Source organism: Dipodomys ordii, unplaced genomic scaffold, assembly GCF_000151885.1.
Source record: "Dipodomys ordii isolate 6190 unplaced genomic scaffold, Dord_2.0 Scaffold3, whole genome shotgun sequence".
Lineage (NCBI taxonomy): Eukaryota > Metazoa > Chordata > Mammalia > Rodentia > Heteromyidae > Dipodomys > Dipodomys ordii.
The window spans coordinates 35065776-35083715 of record NW_012267219.1 but is presented as its reverse complement, the minus strand read 5'-3'; the positions used below and the strand labels follow the sequence as shown (position 1 = coordinate 35083715).

At 46.5% G+C, this 17940-nt stretch overlaps 1 protein-coding gene across 1 annotated transcript in view; it reads right to left on the bottom strand.

Moving 5' to 3' along the window:
• Positions 1-17940, bottom strand: part of Stab2 (stabilin 2) — a 143538-nt gene that overhangs the window by 2558 nt on the left and 123040 nt on the right. Inside the window, exons 55-64 of the mRNA XM_013019092.1 lie at positions 17050-17243; positions 15269-15410; positions 12489-12622; positions 10773-10938; positions 10526-10632; positions 7941-8060; positions 6664-6804; positions 3400-3507; positions 2487-2609; positions 643-759 (exon numbers count right to left, since the gene is read on the bottom strand). Of these exons, the coding sequence (XP_012874546.1) occupies positions 643-759; positions 2487-2609; positions 3400-3507; positions 6664-6804; positions 7941-8060; positions 10526-10632; positions 10773-10938; positions 12489-12622; positions 15269-15410; positions 17050-17243 (1352 nt within the window). The remainder of the gene's footprint in view (positions 1-642; positions 760-2486; positions 2610-3399; positions 3508-6663; positions 6805-7940; positions 8061-10525; positions 10633-10772; positions 10939-12488; positions 12623-15268; positions 15411-17049; positions 17244-17940) is intronic.

The following is a 17940-nucleotide window of genomic DNA, read 5'->3' as shown; positions in this document are numbered from 1 at the left end:
AGATATAAAAAGGTCCCATTAAGAAAAGTAGTTCCAGCCAGGCGCCCATGGCTTAGGCCTGTAATCCTAGCTACTCAGGAGGCTGAGATCTGAGTATTATGGTTCAAAGCCAGCCCAGGCTCAAAAGTCCATGTGACTCTTATCTCCAATAAACCACTCAGAAAACCAGGAGTGGCGCTGTGGCTCAAGTGGTAGAGTGCTAGCCTTGAGCTGAAGAGCTGAGGGATAGCGTTCAAGCCCAGAGTTCAAGCCCCACAATCGACAAAAATAAATAAAATAAATAAAATAAAATAAAAGTAGTTCCCAAAGCAAGAAGCAGTCTGCCAGCAGGTAGAGAAACCTATGTGCGTATAAGTTTTAAAAAAGGATAGCTGAAAGAAAAACCCTTCTTAGAAGGCCTTGTGTCTTGTTTTGCACCTGCCACCTCATAAATGTTAGCGTTTTTAGCGGTATTTCTGCTCAAGAATGTCACTTCACTTTGTTGTGACACTAACTGGTCATGACATTGGGGGCAGGAAGCTCTTAGTCCTTTACTTTGATTGTGCATGACTTCTGCGGTCTCCTCAGAAGAACCCTGAGATGTACAGAATAGGTGCTTTTGGACCCACCTGAACCCCAAACCTGATGCAAGAGCCAACTCACCATGAAGGGATCGTAGGAAGGTTCTGAGGGTTCCGAGGTTGCGCTCTCATACGTGGGGTTCGAGATATTCTCAGACTGCTGCCTGCCAAAAGCTGCAACATCGATGTCCTCTTCTGACTGCTCAGAGAGATGAGCACAGGGGCTGAGAGCCAGTACTGACTTCAGCAAGCCAGCCTCTGCCTCTGGGAATTTTGTCCTATTATGCACTGGAATTTGAAGGCAGAGCCTCCTATTTGCTAGGCAAGTGCTCTACCATTGTGCCATTCCCATAGCCCTTTTGCTTTTTTTCTTTCCTTTTCTTCCAGATAGGGTCTTTTGCCCAGTCTGGCCTGGGACTGTGATCCTGTGATCACAGACTGTGATCCTTCTATTTCCATTTCTGTCCATGTATTTATTGTAGGCTTAGGCCTTAGTCCATGCTATTCCTGGGAAGAGGAAGTTTGGTTATTGGGACTGGGCCCCTGAGGGAGATATCGAAGCCCTGGCTTCTCCTCATCCTTTCTTTCTTTTTGCTTCTAGTCACCAAGGTGAGCAATTTCCCTACCACATGCTCCTGCCTTACTGCCTTACCACAGGCCCAAGGCCATGGCGCCATGGACTGAAACCTCAGAAATCAGGAGACAAATGAGTGTTTTTTTCCCCATGTAAGTTGTAGTGATCTCATTTTTTTTTTTATTGTCACAGTAATGGAAAGTGACTGACACACAGGTCACTTGATGGCCAGCTTGCTGTTGACCTGAGAGGCACTCAACCATGCGAACAGAGCAGAACAATTCTAAGCCTCCTGTAATGTGAGGGCCTGTGGTGGTGTCGAGCCTTAGGGACAAGTCCTGCAGTGCAAGTCCATCCTGGTGGATACTTGCCTGAAAAACCTTCCCAGGAGAGTGGGCCTCCTCAGATGAATGGTGACTCCATGGGACTCTGGTGAATCTGTCTCAAGCCAAACCCCTGGCACAGAGGCTGGGGGTGGGGGAGGGGTGGGAGGCAGCTTATGCCTAGGAGCTCTTACTCCTTACCAAACTCTGCCTCAGCAAGGAAGAGAGGCTTGGATCTGCCATCGTAGGTCATCTAGGGGAAGAGACTCCACCCAGAAGGCAGGAGCCAAGGGGCAGGATGGCCACCTTTGCTGGTGTACCAAGTACTGGCTTCTGAGTGAGGCCCTGGGTCGGTAGAGGTAGCCCAGACCCCATGTGGTTTGTCCCTTCCTGAGCACACTGTGAAATGTGATCACTATTGTTGGAGGAAATTTTTTTTTTTTCTGTGGGTCGTGGGGCCTGAACTCTGGGTCTGGACACTGTCCCTCAGCTCTTCAGCTCAAGGCGAGTGCTCTACCACTTGAGCCACTGCTCCACTTCAGCTTTTTCTGCTTATGTAGTGCTGAGGACTCGAACTCAGGGCCTCATGCATGCAAAGCAAGCACTCTACCACTGAGCCACCTTCCCAGCCCAGGGGTTTTTGTTTTTTTAAAGAAGCGATTAGGTTATTCAAAGAAGTGAATGCCTTGTAATAAGTTCGTACTCTTGCAGGACTAAGTGAGTTTCCACGTTGGGGTGGGGTGTCAGAAAGGGAGGTGTCTCTGCTGCTTTGCTTCTTTTGCAGCTTTCCTCCCCAGCTGGAGCAGCACAAGGCCCTGACTGGTAGCTGAGAAGATGCAAGCTCCCAGCTCCTGCACTTGTGAGACGCCCACCAGAACTGTAAGTCTAAGTCTTTCTTTGTTGTTAAATACATCACCCAGCCAATCCATCACTGGGTTGATCGTAACAGCCCGGGTTACTATCACTATCTGTGAGAAAACAGGAGATGAACTAAGGCAACACCTGTGATTGTGTCCCCACTTTTCTTACCTCAAAATGCTGGAAGCCAATTGTTCTCCAGTTTAGCCGGAAGTAAGAATAGGCAGCCAGAGCAATTGCTGCGATGACCAGGATGATGGTGAAGGAAATCCCGGTTCCCAAGCCAGAGTGAGTCTGGATGCAGAAAAGAGAGAGGTCATTTTGGGAAGCAGATTCTTCCAGAGAGGTGCACTTCTGAAGTTCACCTGCTCTTGCTGATCCCAGGCATCTTGGTGTAACTGAGAGAAAAACTGATGGTAAGGTAATATGTATCCACCCCCCCCCACCCCCAATATTGGCAGGGTTGTTCTAAACCCTTTAACTGAAATAACCCCATTTAAGTGTTACAGTAGTTCAAAGACAGGGAAATTCTGATTGTTTCCTTTCTTATGCTGGTAAACTGGGGTACAGAGAGGTTAAGCACTTACCCAGGATCACACAGACCTAGTCTGGCTTTGGAGCTGATGTGCCTAACTACTATGTTATGGAGCCTTCCGGCAGCTAGCAGTTTACCCTCTCCTTCCTGCTTCTGGGAAACAATTAGAATACTAACAACAACAGTGACAGCCAACTTTTGAGAGCCTGTCCTATGTGCCAGGAACTTTGTATTTTATAGTTTTGGGCTCAGTTCTTTTCAAAGAAGGAGCCCCAATGTTGCTGATGAGGAAGTTGGAGCTCCCAGGTAGCGCAGAGTGGAGAAGCCATTGCAGAGCTCCTTTGGCTCCTTGTGGTCATCCTTCCTCAACCTGGTGGCAGGTGCTGGGTTGCAGACCAGCCAGGGTGGAGCATCCTGAAAGCCAGCCCCCACCAGCGGGGCGGGAGGTTCTCTAATCCTGATAGGAGGGAGCTGGTGGAGAAGGCTTCCAGTAGCAGCTTAGACAGTAGAATTAGGTTCTTTCCCTCACAGTGAAACTTGGATACTCACTGCTGGGGCAGGAGGTGCTTTTAGAGGCTTGGAAATGACATGGATGATCCCATTGGAGGCAAAGATATCCCACTGCAAAATGGTTCTTCCATCCACAAACCGGGTCTCCTAGGGAAATGAGAAGGGAATAGCTGTACACCTGTGACCATCCCGGCCTTCTTTCCACATGGCAGCCCTTCGGTTCGGCTTCCTTGAGGCCCAGAACCTAGGTATCAGTCCTGTCTTCACTATCTGTTCAGCCCAGAACATGCTGGTTGTTCTTAAACCTCCAACAAGCAGATCTAAGGGCAGCAGAGATCTCATTGCTGCAACCCTCTTGTAAGACACATGAGCTACTAGAAGAAAAATGGTATGTTCAGGGTCACCAAGATAGTAAGTGGTACCCCTCCACTGAGTCATTATCACTCATTATCACTGTCATCACTACCACCATCACCATTATCATCATCATCATTACCACCATCATCACTGTCATTACCATCAACATCATCACTGCCAGCCTCACCATGATCTTCACTATCATAATCACCATCACCATTGGTCAATGCCCTCATCCACACCATCATTACCACCACCTTCATCATCACAGTCATCACAGCAGCAGCGATCGCCATCATCGTTAACATCATCAGCACAGTTCTCATCATCATAATCACCATCATCGCCGTCACTATCATCGATATCACCACCACCCATCACCACTACCACCACCATCATCTCTGAAGGGGTTCAGAGATGCCACTTAAAGATATATGTTAGGCATGTTGAATTTCTTTTCTGGTTGAAGGCACTTGAGGAATAAAAGATTCTCTGACCTCCTGCTTTCTGTCTAAAAGCAGGTCATAGAATTTACTAAGGAAGAGGGGGCTCTTGCTCTCCTAGGAAGAGTAGAATGTTCTTATCACCAGTGACCAAGAGCTGATGTCAGAATCTGTCTGTACAAACCATTGGTTTTTACTGTGACTTCTAGTTATGGTTCTACAATTTGCTCTTAGCAAACTATTTTGTAACTTCTTCACATACATTTTATTTTTGGTTGTTCATTTGTTTGAAAAGTATTTAAACTTGCTGGGCACTGGTGGCTCACAGCTGTGATCCTAGCTACTCAGGAGGCTGAGATCTGAGGATGAGGGTTCAAAGCCAGCCTGGGCAGGAAAGTCCATGAGACTCTTCTCTTCAGTTAACCACCAGAAAACCAGAAGTGGCACTGTGGCTCAAAATAGTAAATCACTAGCCTTGAGTGAGAAGACCTCACAGACTGTGCCCAGGGCCTGAGTTCAAGCCCCATGACTGACAAAAAAAATATTTAAACTGTCAGTCTTTACTTCTTCTTAGGGTCTTTGTGTGTGTGTAAGGATGGCCTTATACACATAAAATACTAAGTAGATTTTGTACACTTTTCTACTGTGGATTTTTCTTATGCTAGTGTAATTTTAAGACTCAGTCATGGACTTTAAGAGTCTAGAAGGAAGTTTCCCTGTCTACCATTACCACGATTAAATTAACCACCATCACCTTCACTGTCATTAATACCTTCATCACAATCCCCACTTAACAGATGAGGAGCACAGAGGAGTTAGATAACTGTCTTAGTTCTTCCAGCTAACAAGTGGCAGATGCATGAATTCACATCGGGTCCATTTGATTGCAAAGCTATCCTGTCAATGTCTGGGATAGACTGACAAGCTGACAGAAACCAAGCTAGAGAACAAACAGCTTTGCTTGCAGTGGTTTAATTTCTCATTCTCATTACCAGCTTCTGAAGCTGGGTTCCTTGCCCAGTGTAGGGACTGTTTGCCTTTATGGTACCTATGGATTTAGAGTGTACTCTCATATACTAGTTTTCTTCCATTAGGCACCAATTGCATGCCAGGGCCTTTGGTTGGATTATATTCAGGCTGTTTTCCCAATAAGCCATGTGGAGGGCTGGCCATGTGGTGGGTTGTTCCCTGATAAATTACTCCATATTATGTAGAAGAGCTTTCAGCCTCTGCCTTGGACTCAGTGACTCTACTTTACAAAACAGCAGTTTGCTTTATTTGGAATGCAAATGCTAAGGTAGAATGTCTTTACATCTTATTTATGCAAATAAACAACCACCATCTGTCCGGTACAATCCATGAGGCTCGGACTGGTAAATGACTTATTTATGCAAATAAGATATTACTGCCTATGGAAAGCTCACCCAGAGCAACACCTAGCAGGGATAGAAAGGCATCCACAGCCCGTCATGGGATCGCCCAGTACGCACAGCACAGGATAAACAGGTGACAAATTCTCAGCTGCGTTCCTAGGGCTGCAGCTCAGCTTGATCCCCCTGATGGATACAGCCCACTTGAATGGCCATTTGGAACTAGGTTTGTGCCTAGAACCAGCTCTGCACTTTAGTAGTCTCGTGCCAGGGTGGCTCCGTGACCCAGTTCATTATGTTGGTATGTAGCTACCTGCAGTGACTTTGCATCAGTATCAGCGCTCTGTACTCTTGCCTTCAATAAGGCCCCTTAGTCCAAGCTTTAACTCTTTATGATTCAGTTGCTGGTATCTACACTTCAGACTAAAGTATCTGAAGCAAGGGGCTGGTGGCTCCCCTTTGTAATCCTAGCTACCCAGGAGCCTGAGATTGGAGGATTTTACAATTTAAAGCCAGCTTTGACAGGCAAGTCCATGCAACTGTCATTTTCAATTAACTATCATCAAGAAGAAAAAAAAGGAAGTAGGGGTGTGGCTCAAATGGTAGAGTGCCATCCTTGAATGATAATGCTAAGAGACAGTACCCAGGCCCAGTGTTCAAGCCCCAGTAACAGCATATACACACAAAAATCTGTCTCTGCAACACTGCTGTGCCACAAATTACTCCAAAACAGTGGCAACACAGAGATGACATATGCGCTAACCACCTGTTACATCTGATGTTGGCATGCTCTGATCTAAGACCAGTCATGAGTGACTGTAGGTTAGATCTGCACAGGGCTGCCCTAGCACGCTAGCCTGGGCAGGAGAGTCTTTCTGTCACCTTATGTATGATTATGTGAAACAGGATGTGTGATCTGATAGTTCATATTGCAAATTAAAATGCAAATAGAAGAGCCTGTGTTTACCAGTGGCCACAAATACCAAGTGAAGTCAGTAGTACTTTGGTCAATTGAAGCCAATGAATTTGAATTTGACATAGCTGGTGAATTTATTGTTAGCCAATACACTGTGGAAAGACACAAAAGGGTCTGTCTCTGACATAGCTTGCTTATGACAGCCAAGATTTCCTACCTGTTGGAGCTGGTCCTGGCTGGTAGTGATGAGTAGCTGGCTTCCCAGCCTTGTCTGCAGGATGGTACCATTGACAAGGTCATTGTAGAACGTGATGTTGACATTGGCCAGGTGATGCTCAATGTCCCGCCCAGACAGCGTCTGAGAGGAGAGGAGAAACGTAAGAATGTTTGGGGGGTGTGTTTTGAGGCTGAAAAATACCAAGGAAAATACCAAATTTTTCTTGGGCATTGTTAGGCCTTGCAAAAGCTCTCCTATAGCTACGATGCGGGGCTGACTGTCATCTGTATTGTCTAAAGCAAAGCTTTTAGGTGCTTCCCTAGAAAGAGGAGGTCCGGGCTGAGTACCAGGCAGACAGACCCTCAGATAGCTGGCTAGGGCCTGGGAAGTTGGAATAAATCCTGTTCTGTCTGCCACCTCAAGGTTGATGTCAGTGGACTGACAGTATCAATGACCCCTGTTCTTTACCCTTTCATTCTCTCCGCCCATGTAACTCTGCTTCCTACTCTTATATTAATATATATATATATATATTTATAATTTTTCTTTGAGTAATTGTACAGAGGAGTTGTCACTCAACAGAGCAGTGTCTGACTACAGTGCCTCTTGATCAATGTTACCCCTTTCAACATTCTCACCCACCCCTCCTAACGCCATCCCCCTCCCTCCCTTTTCTTAATTTGTAGGTTCTGTATTCAGTGTTCGTCATGTAACAAAGCTATTTATGTATACAGTGCATCTTGATCTGTGCCATCCCTTCAACATCTCCATCCCCCACCCTCTTTGCCCTTACTCTTCCCAGTTCTGTGGCGTATACTGTGCATTCTCGTGTGCCTTCAAGTCATTTCCCCCACTCATTCTTCTGCTTCTCTCCTCTTGTCCCACCTCCCTGGCTGGTATGTACCCTACTCTCACTCTGACTTAGTCATGCGACCTGTTTGTTGGCCAGTGGCGTGTTAGCAAACATGACCAGAGGTTTGAAAAGCACGAGTGAGATTTGAGTTTGCATTTGCCACTCTTGCTCCTGGCCATCTTCATGAGAACGTGCCTGGGCTAGCCTGCTGGGGCCTAAGAGCCCCGTGGCGCTGACCCGCCAAGACTCCAAGGCTGGTCTCAGATTGGAACGTGCCTAGACCAGAAGTAGCAGAGGGTTGGCCGATATGTGAACAATGAAATTGTGTGGCCACTGCATTCGGGGTCATTGGTGACGCAGCATGATGGTGGTGCTGGGGAACTCATCCCAGTGTGAAGTGTGGGCACTGGTGGACTTGACTCACCTCATTTTCCTGCAGCCCGCTGTTTTGTGGCACAAAGAGGGTCCCGTGGATGGATAGGTCTGTCAGGTGTTTCAGAAATGCCTGGCCTTTGGCTGAGCTGTTGGAATAAGCCAGCACTTTCTGGAGAGAAGAAGGAAGCTGTCAGCGAGACCAGTCCTAGTGTGTGAACTGGGATACAGTAGAAATTAGGCAGTGCCCCTCACATTATAGAGATCAATCATTTTCAGGCTGTGCCTTGGCTTTAGGAAACAGCAGTTTGCTTCATTTTGAGTGCAATGGCGGAAGCAGAATGACTCTATATCTTGTTTGTACAAGTAAACAGCCACCATCTGTCTAGTATGAACCGTAAGGGACTTATTTATGCAAATAGAACATTACCACCTATGAACAGCACATCACTACCTGGGCATATCAAACTCATTATCAGGAAAATCAGGTGGTGAGCTTATGAAACACACCTGACCAACCTTCTCACCCGCATCATCTTAAAGAAGGAGTGTTAAGTTCTAACACTCCTAAGGCACACTCCTAGAGTACCTAACACTGGCTTACAGGAAATCTAGGAACTGCCATCAGATCATGGGTTTGAATCCCAACTCTGTTCTTGGGGTTTCAGCTCAGCATGCTCGGTCCCCTCCCCCATCACCCCGCTTAACAAGACCCACTAAGAACCAGTTCTGCACCTAGAACTGGCGTCGTGTCTGGAAGCAGCTCCGTGCTGTGGCAGCTAGTGTCAGATCAGCTCTGCAATTGGCTTCATTATGCTCCATCTGTATCTGCTCTCAGCTCTTGCCATTTAAAAGACGCTTATAAACCCTGCAACTGCTGCAACCCTTTCCTAGGCATTTGTGTAAAGTAGAACGTGTGGTCTGAGAGTCAGTATCAGTGCTTAACTTGAAATAGAAGAAACCGTGTTTGCCAATAGCCCGAATACCAGGTGAAAACAGTAGAACTTGGCAAAACTGACCTCACCTGTGAATTTCTTGTTAGTCAACACATGCTGGCATTGTGAGAAGATGCAAACATGTTTGCTTAGGTTTCTCACGTAGCTTGCTCGTGACAGGTGTCTGGAAAGGCTCATGGGAATTTGTGATTTTAGCCTCAAGTCTTTGCTGTTTCTTGTTGCTGTCTCTTGGGAGAGTTTTAGGAGGCCTTTTCCTTTCCTTGAAGAATCCTATGATCCTAGACCAGTCTCAGCCTGATGGATTTGTTTGTTTCTCTCTACTCCCAGCTTGACATGTTCTTTTCCACTCTAGTATGTATTTGTTTGTTCTGTTTATGATCTGTTTTGTTCCCTGATATACCTCATCACCTTGTAAGTACTTGATAAACATTTAGTGAACACGTTTGAAGTTCTACTCTTTCCTTGCACGGACAGACAGGGCCACCGAGGCCCAGTTCTAGAAGGTAAGTAATTTACTGGAATTGTGTTCTAATACTGCCTTCGCTCTGAAATGCTGTCATAAGCCAAGCAGCAGACATGTTGGTTTTAGCGTTTATCTTTGGTGTATTCATGGAGACTTGAGATTTTTACACCAGTTAGGTGGCTGCCTCTCCTTTGTAGAAAAAGGGGTTTGTACTTTGGAGTCCTTGGTGCCCCTTCTGCCCTGGTCCTGCCAGCCCTGCTCTGATGACCAGCATCCTCTTCTCTTGGGATCACTGGCCATTCTGCTAGGGACAGTGGCTCAGCCACTGGCTGCCTCCGTTCCTCCCCATAAAAGATGACAAGGAGGCTGGCACCAGGTAGGTTTGGATTTGAGCCCCATCTGGGATGTTAGGCTGCATCCGTGACCTTTCTAAGCCTCAGTTTCTTCATCTAAAACACTGGGAATGATAGAAGTTACCATATAAATTTGCATACTTCTAGCAAAGTATTTGTTGGGTAGCTATTAGTGCAGTGTTCTGTCTGAGATGTTGGAGAAACAGTGGCGGTGAAGGCAGGGAAATTTCTTATGGAGCTTTTATAGTCCATTGCCCAAAGGAAATAGCCTTGAAAGGGCTCGGCACAGAGCCCAGGGCAAGGTATAAAGCTCAGGAAATGTTAGCTGTCATTAATTATTATTTGTTTGTTTCTGTGATTAGTCAAATGGAGCTTTCTCTTCATGGGACATAACTTGGAGATTATTGATGTGCTTAAGTGTGGTACAAAAGGCTGGCTGTCTCTATGTTACTTTGACTGTCTGGGTGATCACCTGGTAGACCTAGCTAACCGTGCCTACCCTGCCCATGAAAACAAGATTCACAGCCAGGCTAGAGACTCTAGCTGCAAGCCCAAGTCACAAGACCAGCCAACATCATTGTAGAATTTTCTCTGTGTGGACCACATGGTCTAAATGCTTCATACACGTCAACTCATTTAACAATCACAATAATCCTATGTGGCTAGTGATGCTATTTTACAGATGAGAAAACAGGTTCAGGGAGGAAGCCCTCTGCTTAAAGTTGGGCAACAGATGAATGGCAAAGCCAGGGCTCAGATAAAAACGAGGTGAGCTGTGAGCCTCTGGCTTCCTTTAACACCCCTTTAACAGCAGTTCAGAACCAACCCTCTAGGCTCAATACAGAAGCAAGAGGTGTGATCATACCGTCAGGAAGTTCGTGAGCGAGGGGAAGGTCATCAGGACCTGCAGTAGGTTCCCACTGCAGGAGAAGCCATCTCCCACATAGCCTTCCTTGCAGGTGCAGTTGACATCTGGGAAACAGAGGCACATAAGCTCCCACCATAGCGAGTCAGGGGCCTGGGCCACGCTGCTCACCCATTGGCTGGCCAGGCTGAGGATGGCTCAGCCCCTGCATGGCCTTCAGCCTGAAGTGTAGCCCCGGGGTGGTTACCTTTCATCCGATAGCAGAAGACATCCCACATTTCACTCTTGTTGACCCTGGGACCGTAATCCACTATCCCAACAAAACCAGAGCCGCATTTCATAGAGGCATAGGCCGTGGGATAGGCCACCCACCCACCGTCTAGCCAACCAGCTGAACAGAGGTGATAGCTGGCCTGCAAGGGACACAGACACAAATACAGATGAGCTGAACGTTCATGTTTGCTGCAGAATCACTGGGCTAGTTCCTCATTCTCCAATCGAACCGGAAGCTCCAAAGAGCCAAGTCCCATTTTGCCTGTTGTCCTCCTGTGCCTAGAACACATTAGGTGGTCACACTATTTTTTTTAATGACACCATGGAATGCATAACTACAGAGCCCTTTGTTTCTTGTAGGTATCCAAGTCCTTCATATGCTCTCCTCTGGGCTCTTGAGAAAGATTGGTTATTAGTCACTTATTTATAAACCTCTAGGACAAACTCTTCTGCTCATGAGATAACAAAACTTCAATTGGTGCTAGAACTCTAATGTATCATTGTTGCCATTTTTTTTCCATGAACATCATTGTCACCATTACCATCATCATTACCATCACTACTGTGATACCACCGCTGTCATCCTGACCTTTAGTAGTGTATTTGGATCCAGGTTCTCTTGCAAGGGCTTTTTCTGTGTTAGTATGTTTTACCATCACATCGACTCTATGAAGTTGGAAATTCTTTTTTTTTTTTTTTGAGGTTGGAAATTCTTATCATATAATTGAGATAACTGAAGTAATTGAGACAAAGAGAAGGTAAGCAACTTGTTAAAAAAAATTTGCAGGTCAGCAAGTAGCAGGTTCAAACCAAGCAGCTTATTCCAGATCAGTTATCTTAATAAAACTTGATTAGTGAGTTCCTGCTCACACATTTTGGGCCATGTGATCTTTGCTCCTTGGACAAACAGGTCAGGAAGGACAGATTTCAATGGCTTGTTCAAAGCAAGGAGGAGAGCAGAGGTTCAGAACCTCCAAGCCTCTCAGTCCTTACACAGAAGGATTTGTTCTTTGGTCAAGAATTTGAGGTCTGAAATAGAGAGGTTTGGTGGTGGTAGAGAGAGTACCCCCAACTCAGACCTGGGGAGGTTTTCTGGTTTCAGAGGCTAGGAGTGCATCCCTGACCAGAGCCCCTCAATTCCTCCCTGCTAGGGGAGGAAGCCTGCGCTGGCTCCATGTGTTTCCTTCATCACCCGAGTAGCCCCAGGGTTCTGAGAATTCCAGAGACCCTCAACTGCTTTGTGTTCTGGGAGGTCCTCCTGGGCATTTGGCTATTGATGGTTCCATTTCCCCAGCATGAGTTATATGCTTCCTGTCTCTGTCTCTGCTTTGACAGGTGGATTCTTAAGGTTGAGAATAGACTTTTGAAGTCAGAGCTGTATGTGAAAATTAGATCGGTCACCTCTTAGCTGAGTGACACTGGCTATTTTATTTAACCTTAGAAATTCTTGTTTTCTCTGTCTGACAAATGAGGGCAGTGAGTCTTACCTACAGGGCTGTCATGAGGGTGGATAGTCATGTCAATGAAGCACCTTACCCAGTGCCTGCTACACAGCAAAAGCCTGGCACTGAACATGGTGAATTATTATTATTGCTCCATGAGCTTCCTGGATTAACTCCGGGAAGGCAGAAAGCTTTCTTCCCCATCTTAAGAAGAGGCTCCCTCCACTGTCTGTGTACCAGGGACTCACCTTCTGGGCATAGGAGAGCTGGGCGTAGGTGGCCAGGGCTGCGGCTTCATTGGCACAGGCCTCTTTAGCCTTGTCAAAGGTCAACTTGTATTGGCCCAGTGGGGACCGGAGATGGAACACCCCAACAGTGGTGTCTGGAGAGGAGGGAGAGGAATCACCTACTAGCTCACATAGTTGGCAGTGCTTCCAAACAAAGGATTTCAAGATTCATAGAGGAATCCTGCCAGTGAATGATCCACCAGCTGTGTGGATTTCCTCCTGTGAATGAGCTATGAGAGCAGGCGACTGACCAGATGAACTGACTAGATGACTTCACACTCCTAATCACCTGATCCAAGGTGCTCACTTCTGTGCACCCCCCCCCCCTCCCAGTAGCTGCCTATAAAATCTCTCTACCTGGAAGTTCTGTCGTTAATGTGAATGTAACATGCCCCTAATCAGGCTGTCTTGTCCAATCATTCTGGCCCAGCAGCACTGGTGTGTTGGCTCTTTCAGGATGGAAACCTTGGCTGATGGGGGAGGGGAGCCTTTCCTTTTGTTTAGGCTTCTGTCCATTGTTGTTTTTTTCCTCCCTCATCTCCATCCCCTGCTCAGTACAGAACCCGATACCATGTGGTCACAGCCTTGATACCACGCCCTGCCTCTTCCCACCATCTCATCCTTCCCTCAGCAACTCTGTTTGGCCCAGTTTAAGCATCTATAAGGTCTCTACTGTAGCCCCTGGCCTCCATCTAATGCCTTCTGGACTTCCTTTTCTTGCCTTGAGACTTTTCCTTTTCAGATTTTTAAAAAAAATTTGTCATGACAAAGTATGTCATCATTTTAAGTGTATAACTCTGTGTGTGTGTGTGTGTGTGTGTGTGTGCGCGCGCGCGCGCCCGCTGGAGCATGAACTCAAGGCCAGGTGTTATCCTTCAGATTATTCTTTTTTTGGGGGGGGTCTGGTTGTGAGGCCTGAACTCTGGGCCTGGGCACTGTCCCTCAGCTCTTCAGCTCAAGGCTAGCGCTCTACTACTTGAGCCACAGGCTCACTTCTGGCTTTTTTCTTTTTGCTTATGTGGTGGTGAAGAATCGAACCCAGGGCTTCAGGCATGCAAGGCAAGCGCTCTACCACTGAGCCACCTTCCCAGCCCCTCCTTCAGATTATTCTGCTCAAGGCTTGCCCCACTTGAGCCATACTTCCAATTTCTGCTTTTTTTGTTTACATTAGATATCACTTTAATATCTTACTTGCTAACATTTTATCCCTGGGAATGTTTATTAGTGTTTTACATAATGAATACTTGATTAGATTTATTATGCTTGTTGATTTCTCTCCTTACACTGCTTCTTTCATCCCACTCCTTCATTAACATAAATGTCTAACCTTCTTCCTGAATTGTCTCTTAATCATTCCTAATTTCTGCTTTTTTTATTTTCCTGCTTGTTAATTGGTGACAAAAGTCTTCCCAACTCTTCTGTCCTGGCTAGCTTCAAACCACAACCCTCAGATCTTAGCCTCTTCAGTAGCTAGGATTACAGGTGTGAGCCACCACTAGTGGCTAGCCAAGTATATAACTCTTAACTATATGTGCACAGTTGGATGGCCACTACACTGCCCATTTCTAGTACATCACCATCATCCCAAACGGAAACTCTGTGCCCATTAGACAATACTTTCCCAATCTCCCTCTGTCCCCTGTCCTTCTATTCCATTTTCTGTCCCTGTCTATTCCATCGCATGCTGAGCCATGTAGTGTCTGGTTCATTTCTCTTAGTACATTGTTTGCAAGGGTGAACCATGCTGCAGTGTATATTTCATATCCTCTCAAGGCTGAATAATATTCCATTGTGTGAATGTACTGAATTTTGTTTATCCACAGAGAGGCCCTGGGTTGTTTTTATCTTTTTGCTATTGTGAATAAATCTGGTGTGAATGCAAGTTCACACATAGCTGAGTTCCTTTTGTGAATTCTCTGACTATTCTTGCCTTTTCATTTCAACTGCCAAGAGCACGCAACACATTTCCGACTTCTGTGTTACAACTTTTTCCCCTCTTTGTCTTTTAAAAAAGTCTCTTAACTACCCAGGGACTCTGGAAGGAATGTCTTCCATGCTCTCTGTATGTTTTCTCAGTATACTTCCTCTAGTTCATCCTGGAAGGGTTTGAGATGTGTCACAGAGTTAAGTCATTAGTTGTTATTGAGATATGATCATATCTAAAGAACAAGGCCAAGTCCACTCAGAGATCCCTACAAATACTGGCTGGCCACACAGGGCAGTGCCCCAAGATGCTTTCAAAGATTCTGAAGTTTATGTTCGGTCTGGCCCTGGATCCCTTAAAGCTTTCTTTCATCTGTCTCCTGGGCCTCTGCATTTCCATGTGAGGCCTTGTGCCTTTCTTGTGTTTGTTTATTACAAGCCATCCATACCATCCTTGGGAAGATGTGGACATATGCCAATCAATACGTGACCATCCTGACAATGGTTAAGAAATTGCTTCTGCAGTGACTCTGAAATAGCCAGAGCTGTGCTTCTTGGATTTACATGAATTTCCAGCCAATAGCAGTAAGGCTGGTTGCTAAGCAATAGGAGTAAAGCAAGCAGGGAGCAAACTCATGACAGACACCCTCTGAACTCCTAACAGCTCAAGGACCGACTGGGAGTTGCCTGTGCCTCTCAGCTCCCTCCCTTGGTCTGCGCAATGCAGAGACTCCTGGGCTCAGTGTTGTTTTGTCTTGCTTTCTCTTCTTGCGCAGGCCCTTTCCCCAAGAAAGGTGCTTTGTCCCAGCCACACTGACCCTGGAAGTGGAGGTCGGCACAGTGGGCATCTGCGTGGCACTGCCCATTGTCCTGTAAGCAGCGGTCCAGGGGCAATTGCTCTGGCTCACAGTTCAGCCCGTCTCCCACGTAGTGGTCCTTACATCGACACTTGTGCCTGCCCTGTGGGAAGAAGGTGGGGGGAAAGATGGAAAAACCTTCTCCATGATCCTGAGTGCTAGGAAGATGTCCACTCAGCATGGGAGGGGTTTTGAAGGACCAAGCAAAGCACCCCTGTCTGCTCAGTGGGAATGCAATGACATCTTTGTCTTGCTTTTGCACAGGGTGATGATGAAACATGGGCATCCATTTTTCCTTTTTGTTCCTGGGGCTTGAACTTGGACCCTGAGCGCTGTCCCTGAGCTGTTTTTTTGTTCGAGACTAGCGTTCTACCACTTTGAACCACAGCTCCACCTGGTGGTTAATTGGAGGTAAGAATCTTATGGACTTTCCTGCCCAGGTTATCTTTAAACTGCATTCCAGAGATCTCAGCGTCCTGAGTAACTAGGATTATAAGCATGTGCCACTAGCAACGGACTAGGGGAATCCTTTTATCTCAGCATGTGAGTTGTTCTCCTCAGAGGGCCTCTCCCTGAGCCCCACCCACACGAGCTCCCAAGGTCTCTGCTCTCCACAGTTCTTTAGTCCTCCTGATTCTGAATTGAGCACCACCCTTTCTCTCTACTCACCCAGGTCTGTTTGTCTTCTCATCGCAGAATTGCTGGCAACTGCAACAGCCTATGACAAGTGCTCCTCCACCACTGGTTGGGTCAATGAATGACCCCATTTAACCCCCACAATGACCCTGTGATATCTGCATTATCACTAGGCCCACTTTACAAATAAAGACACTGAGGCTCAGAGACATTAAGTAGCCAAGCCCAGGCCAAACAGGCCCTAAGTTCAAAAGCTCAGTCTCAAAGGCAGCCTAACTCTAGGTCCTTGTTTGCACAATAACAAATATTGTCTTCTACTACCTGCTCTTCCCACCAGGGAAATAGGGACCTGATCTTCTTCTAGAAAAATGCAGAGTGTGGGCTGGGAATGTGGCTTAGTAGTAGAGTGCTTGCCTAGCATGCATAAAGCCCTGGATTCACAAACTGAAAAAGCCAGAAGTTATGCTGTGGCTCAAGTGGTTGAGTGCTAGCCCTGAGCCTGAGTTCAAGTCCAGGACTGGTTAAAAAAAAAAAAGCAGAGTGCCACCTTTTATGTGTCTTATATGCTTTTTTGTTTTAATGAACTTTAGATTTTCAGTAATTTTTTTCTTTTTCTTTTATTGTCTGTACCAGGGTTTGAATTCAGGGCCTCGTGTTTGCTCGACTTGCTTGCTTAGATAGTGCTCTATCACTTGAGGCATACCCCAGCCTTGTTTTTTGCTGGTTATTTTGGAAATGGAATCTCGTGGGTTTTTTATTTCCTAAGAATTTTAGATTTATAGGAAAGGTGCACCGGTAGAGTTACCATCTATAAACTCCCTAGTGGTAATATCTAGGGAGTAATCTGTCAAAAACTAAGAAATTTATGTTGGTATATTCCTAACAATAATAGAATTGATAGGGGTCCTACCCATTGCCCCACTATACCACATTGCAGTTAGATGACTGATTTTAAACAAGAAACAGATGGAAGCGGGTGTGGGGGCGGGAGACAGCATTGGACAGACCAAAGGGTAAGCTGAGGCCACTCGGGTGCAGAAGCAAGGCTGAGCCAGGCACAAGGGGGGGCTGTGCTGTCCAAGTGTCCCTGGGGAGCTGCGACTCACCCGGCCGATCATAGTGCAGATGGCATGCTCGTGACATCCCCCATTGAGGCCGTCGGCACAGGAATCGATCTCTAGGCAGGTGTAGCCATCTCCCCGGAAGCCCGTGGGGCAGCTGCAGGAGACCGTGGTGTTCTTCTGGGAGCACTTGGCGACCTTTGCACAGCCCCCGTTGTTCTGTTTGCAAAAGTCCACCGCTGCAAGAAAGGCGAGCGAGGACTCTGTGTGCCTGGGTCTGTGCAATGGGGACTGGAGAGCTGGGACCTCAGTCTACCCTGCACTGTTGTGTTGAGGGCTCCATGTCTTCACACGTGTGTTCCCCAGGTCCTGTGTGCAAAGCTGTTGTGACACCCTCCTAGACCAGGCCCTCTCTGTCTACCTCCATCCCTCTGTGTCACCTACCTCTAGGTTTACTTTGGTGCTATGTTTCAGAATGAGTGTGTGTGTGTGTGCGCGCATGTGCACATGCATGCATGCCAGTTCTGGGGTTTAAACTCAGGACTTGGGGGTTGTCCCTGAGCTGATTTTGCTCAAGGTTAGTGCTCTACCACTTAAGCCAGACCTTTACTTCTGGCTTTTTTGTTTTTTGTTTTTTGTTTTTTTTTTTGGTAGTTTATTAGAGAGAAGAATCTCAAAGACTTTCTTGCCTGGGCTGGCTTCAAATTGCAATCCTCAGATCTTAGTCTCCTGAGTAACTAGGATTATAGGCGTGAGCTACCAGCACCTGGCTGTTTGAGCTGCTAAGGTTAGCACAAATTCCTGTGTGTGTGTGTGTGTGTGTGTGTGTGTGTGTGTGTGTGTTATAATGCCTTGTAGCAGAACAGTGGGAATAAAGATCTAATGTTCATAAAGATAGTCTAGATCTCATGAAAATCACTGTAAAGAACATGTGGC